General features: G+C 41.5%; 1 protein-coding gene across 1 annotated transcript; it reads right to left on the bottom strand.

Annotated features, from left to right (window-relative positions):
- Positions 1-343: 343 nt before the first annotated feature.
- LOC107589382 (uncharacterized) lies at positions 344-10,383 on the bottom strand. Its single transcript, XM_016277796.1, has 3 exons — positions 9,992-10,383; positions 9,567-9,683; positions 344-6,639 (listed from the first exon to the last, which is right to left on the bottom strand). The coding sequence occupies exon 3, from the start codon at positions 5,827-5,829 to the stop codon at positions 1,300-1,302; it is 4,530 nt and encodes a 1,509-aa protein (XP_016133282.1). The 5' UTR covers positions 5,830-6,639; positions 9,567-9,683; positions 9,992-10,383; the 3' UTR covers positions 344-1,299.
- Positions 10,384-12,285: the final 1,902 nt, after the last annotated feature.

Below are 12,285 nucleotides of genomic sequence, written 5' to 3'. Positions count from 1 at the left end.
TACATTTTCTATCTTTTTATTTGCTTTCTGAGAAACTCAACATTTCTGTTGACTCAGAAAAGAAAGCAGTTGTTTAGTATTTATATTTTGTAATTTAGTTTACTGAGAAGAAAACATTGGGACAGTAGAGCTAAGTAAAGTATTGAGAATGAATACAATAGTGTTGGGAAAGCTGGGCTAAACTGTGGTTTGGATTAAACAGATCAAAGGGGCAGCGAACAAAAATCACACCGATACATATATTCCCCACATCTTACAATGGCAGCCCCTGCCACAAAAACCCACCCACCCACCCCTAAAGGAGTAAAAATGATAAAAAACAAAACAAAAAAAAAACATATACTTTGAATAATAAAAAAAGAAAGAACACAACTGTTACATAATAAAATATAATACGCATTGTACAGTACAGACTGGCTATTCCTCGCTCTCGCTAGCCAATCTCACAACCAAAGACATTAACACTTGCCATAGAAACACCTGCAAATGTTTCTTTACATATTTCTTAATAAACAGATGACATTAAACACAGGAACATGGCATTAGCAACACCATTCTGTCCCCTCCGCATCAGCTCTGCAGAATATTTTGCACGTTTTGACAGCTTCACTGCAGCGAGTCCTCTTTGAGACACTGTTCAATTCAACAATGGAGTGTCATAACTGAGGTTGTTCATAGGGAATACACACACTATGTACTTGATTCTCTTCCCAAAACCAGTAACTTTCAGTTCCAGGTCAAACCTTTGCATTTTAACAAGACAGCAAAAGGGGGGAAAACAAAACAACACCTCAATGAACAAAAAAGCTATGTAAAATTGAGAGTAAACAAAGGCTATACCGTTAAGCTCTGAGTACTGGGGGAAACTAGTTTAGAGAATAGATTGTTACTGTTCAAATTAGTTCACTTTCACTGGTATGCATCCATCATTGCAGCACAAATAAAGTTACGAAAATACATAATGAATGCATTTTTAGAGGATAGAGATGCTACCATTACAACAAAGGTGCTACCAAAAAACAGTTCCATAATCTAGAATATTCTTCCCCTTTGGAGAAACCGTTAGAGATCCATGTCGATAATGGATGGTTCTTTAGGTACAGGCTTGTTTTCACATCAACCAAGTCTTTTATTTTTAAGAGGCACTCCCTTGGTTATAGTCTGATCACGGTTAAGGAGTTGAATGTGTGGCGATTAACACCAAAGTCCTTAAAGTCCTCTATGCCTACTTCCACGTGATCCTTGCCTCGAAAACATCGGTTTTTACGGCCTTCTACTTTTTTTTAGATGTCAATTTACTTAGTGCCTGTAACCTGTCACAACTGTTGATCTTTCAGTCTGGTCCTCTGCCTTCTGAACATTAGTCCCCTTTATTGACATTTTGATTCCTCTACTGACACGCCGACAAGCAAATTTGTGGCGCTGCAGGAGAGTGCTGTTCCAGAATCGAGAGGGACATCGAGAGCAAGAGAACGCCCCTTGAGACAGGTGGTGGGCTCGATGACGGAGAGCTGTCAGTAGCCTTCGAGAACGTTTTCCACAGACTATGCAGCACAGGCGAGTCTGATGGCCATGTTTTTTTGGCGGATGCCTGGTCACACGGTGCACTGAAAGAGTTATGCGGCTTGAAAAAGTGGTAAAGGGACAGACAGGGCAAGAGTATGACTTCAAGGGAACGATGAGAGACCGCAGGCCTCTAAACCTTAACCGCCCCACACGCCATGTGCCTCCACCTACATTTAAACCAAGCCCTCCTTCAGTAAACTTGGCCCATTTCAGCTGAGCTAGCCACTTCTTCCTCTTTAGCTGCTGCTGAAGCCTGCACTTCTTTCGTTTTAAATACATATGCCTCCTGGCAATTTCGTAAGCACTGAATCCAGCCATCAACTGCATGCTACTATTCAGTTTATATTTTTTCTTTTTTTTTTTTTTCTTCCTCTGGGTGCCATCTCCCTGGGTCTGAGGGCTTTGCTGTAGATGTTGAGACGGCATTGAAAAGGGGTGCTGTTGCTGGTGGTGTTGAGAGTGCTGGGGTGGTGAAATGTGGATATGAGGTGGAGTGGAATGAACAGTGTTACTTGGAACCCCTGAATAAATTAGCTGCTTCCCGCTGATTGGTTGTTGAAGCTGGAGGGGACCCATAGTGGGGTTTGAGTAGTGCAGATGTTGGGGGTGTGAAGTCACATTTGAACTGTGATGTCCTGATTCTGGAGTGTAGAAGAGCGGAGAATAGCCAGCAGGCTGAGGATGCTGTGTGAGAGCAATGGTTGAATGGGGCTGTTGTACTCCATGACTTCCACTTTCGGGTGTTATATGAAGGAGTGCATTGGTTGCAGCCTCACTCTCAGAGACAGATGGGGCAGTTCCAATAGATTCACTACCTGTTGGTTGTGTTGTTGGCCCAGTACGAGTCAAACCGTGTTGAGATAATCTATGTCTGGTCAGGCTGTTGGAGTAGGAAAATGCCTTCCCGCACACTTCACACGAAAATAGTTTCTCCCCTCCGTGTTCGTGAATGGCTTGGTGATGGGCAGTCAGGTGGAAGTGATGGCGGAAAGATTTCCAGCAAATCTCACATGTATATAGCTTAGGAGGGGGTTGGTTGCTTGTGCTAGCATTAGATCCTGGAACTTTATCCTGAGAATAGGAGTAATAAGCGCCAGGGTTGGTCTGATTGGTTTGATCAGGTTGATCTTGATTAGTGGGTGCCCCTTGATTTGAGGCAGATTTGGTTTTACTCCGCCTCGGTTTGAAATCTCCACGTAGATGCAACTTTTCATGCCTTTTCAGACTCTGTGCATATCCAAAATCTTTTCCACAAAGGGTGCATTTGTAGTTCTTCTCCCCCGAGTGAACAGTCTGATGTTTGGTAAGGTGAAACGGCTCCCGGAAGTCTTTACCACAGATGTCACAATGAAATGGCTTTTCCCCTGTATGCACACGTTCGTGCCGACGTAACGTCTCACGTCTGCTAAAGCCCCGCCCACAAACAGTGCATAAATAAGGTTTTTCAGAACCATCTCCAGCAGCACTATTGCTTCTCCGACGTTTCACTCCTTCTCCTGGAGCCCCACCAGGTCTCGGCTCTCTTTTCTGTCTGGGCTTCCGTGGCCGCTTGGGTTTGGCATTAGGATTGTTGGCATTCTGTGAGTTAGGCTGCTGCTGTTGGGTGGGGTGAGATAAAGGTATCATTGAACCACTCAGGCATTCTTCATTCCCACCATTTCCTGCAGATGTAGATGAAGAGGCACCCATAGACCCGAAGCCAAGCCCTCCTAGCAGACCTCCGATAATGTCTCTCCGTTCCTCTCGTCCCCCAGTATTGTTCATCTCAGCAGGCAAGACAGAGGCGGCAGCAGCTGCAGCAATGGCAGACATGGCACTACTGGTGACTTCATCCTCAGAGTCATCCAAAAGAGAGGAGAGCGGCAGATGAGATTGCGGTTGGTGATGGTGCTGCTGATTTTGAGGGTGTGGATGAAGTGTGGGGGCTAAAGGAGCTTTTCTGAGGGCCGGACTCGACATGCTGTTGCTACAGGAGTCTCCAGAGTAGGATGATGGGTTGGCCTGTTGACGACGATAGTCATCGACTCTGTAGGAAGTTTGGTAAGGATCTCTTGAATACTCAGGATTATACTTCTCTTCAGTTTTGCCCACAGGGTTTTGATTTACACTTCTTCCCTGTGAATACAGACTGTCGCAAGACATAGCTGCTGTGCTATCCTCATTTTTGCAAAATACCAATTCTTTTGTGTCATCCATTTGTCCACCTGGAAAGTCACTTTCAACCTTGCCCTCTACTGAACTTATTGAGCTACCATCGCTGCTTCTAGATCTCCTCCCTGGCTTGCCACAGTTACCTGATGCAGCATGGTTAAGCAAAGAAGTGCTCTCTCTAAAGCAGCGGCCACAAGCAGGGCAGCGGTAAGGCTTATCTTCGTGAATTTTCTCATGCCGAGTGAGAGATTCCCTGCGGTTGAATGAACGCTCACAAATGGAGCAGGCGTATGGACGAGCTCCTGAGTGGATAATGCCATGCTGAAGAAGGTGCCCTCTCTTCTTGAACCCCTTTCCACATTCATTGCAACAGTATGACTTATTTGGACTTGAGCAAGTGGAAGACATGGGGTCTGTATTCTCATGCTGATGGTGAGCATTTTGCGAAATTCCATCTTGTGTTGAGTGGGGGAGATCTGACTGATGCTGATGACTTGGGTTTGTGTTTGTGCTGCTGTTGGGACCACCACCATCTTCTTCATGGCAGCGTATGTGTCGGCGAAGGCTTTGGAGGTGGGCAAAAGACTTGCCACACTCTCCACAATGAAAGTGAGGCTCTTGCTCTGGCTGTGTGATATTGGGAGTCATTGATTGTTGATTTTCGGGCTTGGGGTTTTGAGAGATGTTTGATACCAGCACAGAAGCAGAATTTGAAGATGGGGCAGAGGAAGAAGAGGAGGAGACAGTTGAAGAAGAGGAGGACGGTGTTGACGAGGAGAGGATGGAGGAGGGGTCACCACCAAGACCCCTCATACCAACCCCTCCACCTCCTCCCACAAGACCAGAGGACCCATCATGACCATGTGCCCCAGAGCTGGCATGGCAGTTAGCACTGCTTGTACTGCTGCTGCTGTTATTTTCTGACTTCCTCTGGGGCAGGTAGCCAGCCATGGCTTTCTTTCTCCTGCTGCCACTACCTCCACTTCCTCCAGCCCCAGATCCACTATCTCCTTTCCCATCATCTTTTGGTATGGAGAGATGTAGTGGGAGTGGCAAAGGCAGGCCTGCTTCTTGTTGCATTAGAGAAGCCAGCTGATTAGATGAAAGAACAGGAATACCTTGGAAATCAAAACCACCAAGAGGTGAAGGTTGGGGGGCAGGGTGTAGGGGGTGGTGTGGATGCGCATGGCTGTGAGGGTGGGACAACACATGAGGTGGCAGCTGCTGCTGCTGTTGCTGGGGCTGGGGAGTTGGATGGCCATGGGTGTGAGAAGGATGGAGGGCTGGAGGAGGAGCAAGACCTGTATTTGAATCCGCAAGGCCGAGATGATTATGGGGACCCTGCTGAACTAGAAACTGTTCTAAACTTGCATTTGTGGGCACTCCAGAAAACAGGTATTGGTTTGCAGCGAGCATGCAACTGAACTGCTGGTGTAAACTTCTTGCATCAGACTGGGCTCCGACTAATCCAGCCACTGAGCTGCTACTGCTGGGGGGATTATTAGAAGTGGTGGTTGAACTCGAAGGGGAGGGCGATGACGAGGATGGCCCAGGAGATGGCTGAGGAACAGAGAGGCCAGGGTGCAAGGGTGGTGGCGGTGGTGCTGATGTTACAACTCCTCCAATTACCCCAGAGCCTCCTCCAGCACTTCCTCCTGCAAAATCAAAACGCCCCATTCCTGAGTGAAGCTGCTCCTGCGCTAGTGCAGCCTCAGCAGGGTGAAATGTGCGTAGAAACTGTGGATAGCCAGGGGCAGAACTGCCACTCCCGCTACTCATCTTGCTTGATTTACGTGTGCTTTGTGAAGATGAGGATTGAGTTTGTTGTGGAAGAGGTGGAGGGGGTGCACTCATTTTGGAAAATAAGGATGAAGAATCCGCAAATGCATTACTTCTAGATCCTTGAAGGGAACCGAGGCCAAGCCCAGACAGGAGGCCACCAGATGCCTCACTCTGTTGTTGCTGCTGCTGTTGAAGCTGCTGATGGTGCTGAAGTTGGACCTGTTGTTGGTGCTGCAGTTGTCTTTCCAGGCCCAGTCCTTTGAACTGGTGAGCCTGGTGTCCACTGAGCATTTCTAAAATGTCCATAGGGTACTTTCCAAACTGGAACATCTCCCTCTCACTGTTGAGGGGCGTTTCTAGGATTTTTTTGTCCCTGTTCACTTGTAAAGGTTTACTTGTCCCTGTTGCAGTAAAGTGGACAATGTAAACTAACCTAAAGGATGTGCAGAAAAAAAATCTGCCACTAGGGCCACTAATAATCAATATAAAGATTTAAAGTAATCTGCTAGCAGCTCCAGTTTTTACAAAGAAATGCCTGTGTGGGAGTAATTTGTCTGATGTTATGACTGTCCATCCCAAACAAACAGAGTTTTGGCTATAGTAGTGGGCCACTACATGTGATAAAACTCTGGAAGTCTTGGATTAAATAATTATCTATAAATATAAAAAAAGGGTAAAGGTTGTTTACAATATCATGCAATAAACACAGGTCTGCATTAGTCTTTCAAAATTCCTATATCTACAGTTAAAACAGTAAACATGTCTACTAATATCATATTAAAATTTGCTTCACAAAATGTGTTTCACTAAAAAGCAAACCATTTAGTGTTGAAAGCCACTTAAAACTGAAGCAACTAGGGAATGTCTTTCTTTCTTGATATTGGTGTATTCCTTTGACAACTTCTGAATATTATGGTCCCACTTTTTGATTTCCTCAGTAATGTCTTCATTTAACAAGAAAATTCTGGTGAGCAACTTTTTTTTTTAATTGTTCCAAGTTGGAGTGAAAAGGTGAAAGGTCAGATAGTCCACAGGGTGTATCCAACCTCTGTCTAGAACACCTCAGCTGGAAGACCACAAACACAGCACAGTGGTATGACCAAGTTCTTCCTCCTCTCTGCCGTGGGCACCCTGTCAGTCCTGATTTAAAGAAAAGAGAGATCAAAAATAGTAAGAAGATTTTTAATCAAAAGACAAATATTTCAAAAGAATATCAAGAGATTGGTATAAACAAGACATGAGAAGCAATGACTCACAAAGCAAATGCAAAACATCACTTTCTACCACAAAAAATCCTAAAGACACAGATAAAAGACAAAACATAAAAAAAAGATAACAGACATAAATCATATTAGAAAGAATTTTAGAACTCTAACGGTAAATAATGTAAAAAAAAAAAAAACATCTAAATACCTTAAAACAGGGATGTCAGAAGTACTGTTACTTTTGTACAACAATAATACCAAAAATAATTAGCTTACTAAAAAAAAAAAAACTTTAAAAACCTTTACAGCAGCGTTTACCTAGTAGAGAAATGCATGACACTGCGTAACCACTGTTTCAATTTAATGTTTAAATATACACATTAATATTTAACTACTCACATACAGGAGCATGTTCAATGTAATTTTTCAGTAGTTCAATATTATTTTCCTGTGGTGTTGAAATGTATGTAAAGGTATGGAATAACATAGAATTTCACTGGCAATGGTATCAACTTCTGCATTTTAATTACCTTAAAATAAAATTGACAGAAAACAAACCATAAACAGCTGACATTAAGAGAATTTTTTTTCCTCACAATTTTAAAGGGTTAGTTCACCCAAAAATGAAAATTCTGTCATTAATTACTCACCCTCATGTAGTTTCAAACCCATAAGACCTTCGTTCATCTTCAGAACACAAATTAAGATATTTTTGATGGAATCTGAGAGCTCTCTGACCCTGCATAGACAGCAACTGAAATGTTCCCAAGTCCAGAAATGTAGCAAGGAGATCGGTAAAATGAATGGATGGATGGAAACGGCGTATCTGTGTGACGCAGGGTGATGCGGAGGTGACGAATTGTTGAATAAAGTCGTTTTTTTTTTCTTTTGCGCACAAAGTATTCTCGTAGCTTCGTATAATTGCGGATGAACCACTGATGTCGCATTGATTATTTTACCGATCTCCTTGCTATGTTTCTGGACTTGGGAACATTTCAGTTGCGTTGCGGTCTATGCAGGGTCAGACAGCTCTCAGATTCCATCAAAAATATCTTAATTTGTGTTCCGAAGATGAACGAAGGTCTTACGGGTTTGAAACGACATGGGGGTGAGTAATTAATGACAGAATTGTCATTTTTGGGTGAACTAACCCTTTAAAAATGAGTATGAGGCTAATAACTCCATCTGTGTTGCCAAATAGCACTGCAATGACATGCAAACGTTATTCATGGATAACATACACACTGTAACTGAAGAAACAAGCAAATAAAAAGCACCTTCGTTAATATAAATGATTCACATTCATTTACACATTCCTGTAAGGAATGTAAGGTAACTGAGCTACAACTGTTTAAAAGACCACTAGTTATTTTTACTCAGTGTAAACAGAAAGCATACATTTTACACTTTTGTAAGTTATTACATTCTTTTGAACTTTCCATTCAAGGAATCCTGAAAAAAATCTAAATTAGTCCTTAGAAGTCCTTATACCTTTCAAAAGGAAATTTAAAAGACCACTAGTTGTTTTACTCAGCGTAAACAAACGTCACCAAATTAGTCACAAGCTCATGCATACCTAAAAATAAAAATTAAACTTTAATATTTAGTTAAATAAAGGAATGTTTGCATATAACATGCAATGTAACAATAGTATATTCTTTTTTGCTGTGGTATCCAAATTGGCATTAAATAACATGAAATGTCACTGGTAACAACTACTGAAAACGTAGTATTACATTAACACTACAGTATAGTAATACTAACAGATTACCCAAACCATAATGCCTGACGTCTGAGGGCTAAGCCAAATAACATGTTACCAGGTTAAAATCAGTATGGTTATCAGGTGCATCTAGGTCTGAGATGAACTGTACATCCCATTGTCAGATATGCAAGCTTTGCTATGACACAAGCAAAATTTATTCTAAGCAACTACGTAGTGTGTTTTTCATAATACTTTTTTTTTGCAAATAAGAATCATAATAAATGAATAAATAAACTGTCCACATTCATACATTCCAAACAAAGTGATCCTTCGAAATTCTAATAAGGACTTGATTTTGATAGATATTATATTTGTCAAAAGTAACTCAGCTGAAACTATTTAAATGACCACTGGTTGTTTGTACAAAAGCACCCAAACTTGCACAGCAAGTTATTTATATAATAAACAAATAAATGACTGTCAAAAGTCACCCAATTTACCTTGAATTGATTTCTAAAGACAGGTAGATCAATAAATACTGAGGTAAAACCACACCAGCCAAAACAGTTGAAACATTCATCCACACATTCCAATACAAACTGGTCATTACAAGTCCTTAAACCTGTCAATATCAAATGCTTATATCTGCACAAATCAAATGCTTATAATAGTCAAAAGTAACTGAGAAAATACCAATGGTTGTTTTACTCAACGTAAACAAAAGTGACCAAATTCACACTTTGCAATACAGCAATTTATGAATGAAGCAAACAAACAAATGGCTGCCATTTACATGAATTCACCTTGAATAAATATGTATTTTAACGTAAATATAAAGAAAAACAGACAGTTAAATACTGAGTTATATATATGTGCGTGCGTGTGTGTGTGTGTGTGTGTAAATCCTTATGTGTGTCAAAAAATTAAGTCTTTATACCTGTCAAATGTAACTGAAATGCAACTAAACACAAAGATGATTCTAATAACTCCAATAAGAGAACATGCATTGAAAAGTAATCAATAATCAGGAAAAAAAAACATGAAAATCAAGTGCTCAGCAAAGAAAATCAAATGATGGCACAATGTCAACATTAAAGACAAATGACAAAATCTCCACGCAACTACAATTAAATTCCATTGTATAACTGAAAACTTACCAAAGCCTTTGCAGGTTGAAAGAAGAGCGCCGATTGTTCTCCGGGACGGTTGTGTGGACTGTGAAGGGGGATGAGGGAGAGGGGGACAGCCGAATTCCCTTTTTCAATCACATCCCTCTATGGCACAGCAAAAAGTTTCCAAATAAAAAATTACAGCAAAACCAGAGCTGTTAAACGTACAAACACCTTGGCGTTATCATGCACTAATTTCACTTAAATGTGCGTATGCTACTCATTGCGTAGAGGCTAACAACATGACAGAAAAACAGAAACAACACAAGAAAGTGACTGTGAGTGCAGACAGCCCGTCAGATGAATTCAGCCTGCAAGCCCACTTCACTCTGCTAGCCTCTTAGCTAGCTAAATAAAGACGTCGTACCCTTTTACATTGCAACAGAATGCATTCAAAAGCTTTAGTATCCCACCTGCTCGTGAACGGAGAAAGTCCTCTCGAAGAGCAATGCGTGAAAATAATAAAGCTCAAAAGGGCGCCGAAAGCGTAGATGTGCACAAAGGCGGTTTCCGATTTCAGGTTAGCAGGTCATTTTTCCTCATCCCGTGGAAAAACACTCTCGCAGGCCTCTCCATCGCTTTCGATCCGTTAAACAAACCCCAATTTCCGCTGGCTGCGCTCGCTAACGCTCAACCTCGCGCGAGATCGTTCTCATCCTAAGATTCCGACCGAAACTGCCCTTCCAGTCCGTTTTCCGCTGAAATTTTTGCGGATTATGGTCGGCCAAATATTTTCCGCCCCGTGTCAATTTTTAGTGCCCCCGTCTTCCTTTGGGTACTTCTGTTCGCCTCACAGTGGTCGTTTCCGGACAGTGATACAAGTTCCGGGTGGTGTTACATGTTAAAACGTCCGACATTGTCCTGCTTAGCGTACTGAAACCAGTATGTGATGAAGTGGGGTCAAAGAAAGGCTTTTTCATTCTATAATGTATTTTAGTTTATTGAGGTAGGCTGACAGGGACATGGTGCGTAACTTTCAATAAAACACCCCGAACCTTGTATTTGACGGTATTCGTCGTACAGTTACGGGGTAACAAAACGCACATTTCACGAGTTTCGCGCGCGAGACTCAAAAACATCACATTTCATCTCTCTTGCGCTGCGCGTTGACTGATACAAAACAGCCAGTCGGAACAGCTGTTCCGCGCACATGCGAGCCAAATTAATTAGAACAGTTCTTTCATGTTGCAAGAGAACGCGCGCAGCATTTTTAGACAGCACATATATTTTGGAAAGGATGCAGGGCACAGCACCTCTCTGAAGCCATTTTACCAACATGCCGCCGTCTCTCCCCCCCACCCTACCCTAACATAAGGTCCTCGCCCACCCTGCCCCTCAAAATGGCGAATGCCGGTGATGCCTCGTCCGTCTCCCTCAGGAACCATTTAAGAACCTGAAACGGCCCGTTTTAGATCAATAACTACAAAACATTATACTGCAGACAAAAGGATTTGATGTCAAATAGAAATACAATGTAGCCTACACCATAGCAATAGAAACTAAATAAAAAAAGCTAGGTTTAAACAATATTTTAGACCACTAAATATAAAGAAAATTAAAAAGATGAATGAGTGCAAGTGAATGAAAAGCTGAGATTTATGGTAGGCCTGTGTAAATGTGCAGAACCCACTTTGAACCTTTAAACAATACATCAGCCACTTCATTATTCTCTCTCTCTCTTTCATTGTTAACATAAACCATCCACACATTCTAATCCAAATAGATCCTAAATCATATAGCTGTCAAAAGTTGCTAAATGAGTTGCATCTGTTTAACAGACCACTGGCTGTGTTACCCAATGTAAACAAACAATCCGAAAATCAAAATACTCAGCACATAATATATTGGGATGTAGGCTAAGCATCCCAAAACCATATAGGGGCGAGTGGGGACTGTTGCAACATGGCTTATTTCTTCAGTCAGGAATGAGCTACAGTGATGATATTCATACTACACATGCTCAATCAGCCCCTCATCCTTCCTGGATTTGACCATTCCTTCTACAAATATTAATTTTCATGCTAAAAAGGTATTTTTTTAATTAATCCGATTTTTTGTCATACTGTCTTAAGTTGTTTGTGTGAAGCATTGTAAAAGCACATGATTTATATGTTTTCTTAGCTTCTAATTGGCATAGCTAGCACGTGTCAAAGATATTCCCCTTGTCCAAATCCCCACCGCTCCGCATGCATCATGTTCTGGAAATAAATCGTGAGACTTTTTGCCAAGATCGTGCGAGAGGTCACGGAAACCTTTCCAATGTAAGTTAAATATTAACCATAATAAGATATTACATATAATTTGGTAGTAAAACAAAGTGCTACACATTTTATTGCTGCAAAGATTAGTATATTTATTTTTGTACAACATTTGCAACTGCTTTTTATCACTTAATTAAATTGTGTCATCTATAGGGACTACTGAACAGACATTTAGAAGTTAATTTTAAAATGCAAAGTATTGAAAATAATAATAAAACTCTGTAAACACTTTGCGTTTTTACAACACTATAAGTGTGTCCCATCAGGTAATGAAAAGTTGTACACACACTTGTGGTCTTCATGCTCACTTGAACACTTGGGCCAAATACAGGAAATATGTCATATAAGTAGTCAAGTGGTCAAGTGCAAAGACCACAAGTGTGTGTATTCGGACAAGGCAATAGTGTCAAGCTAATATACCAAGTTTTATCAGGCTGTCAGGCTGA

Source organism: Sinocyclocheilus grahami, unplaced genomic scaffold, assembly GCF_001515645.1.
Source record: "Sinocyclocheilus grahami isolate Dianchi unplaced genomic scaffold, SAMN03320097.WGS_v1.1 scaffold116.1, whole genome shotgun sequence".
Lineage (NCBI taxonomy): Eukaryota > Metazoa > Chordata > Actinopteri > Cypriniformes > Cyprinidae > Sinocyclocheilus > Sinocyclocheilus grahami.
The sequence above is the reverse complement of the archived record's forward strand: the minus strand, read 5'-3'. Positions and strand labels throughout refer to the sequence as shown.

Bases quoted from the DNA above. Each gene is read 5' to 3' on its own strand.
- LOC107589382 (XM_016277796.1), bottom strand. From the start codon at position 5,829: ATGTTCCAGTTTGGAAAGTACCCTATGGACATTTTAGAAATGCTCAGT.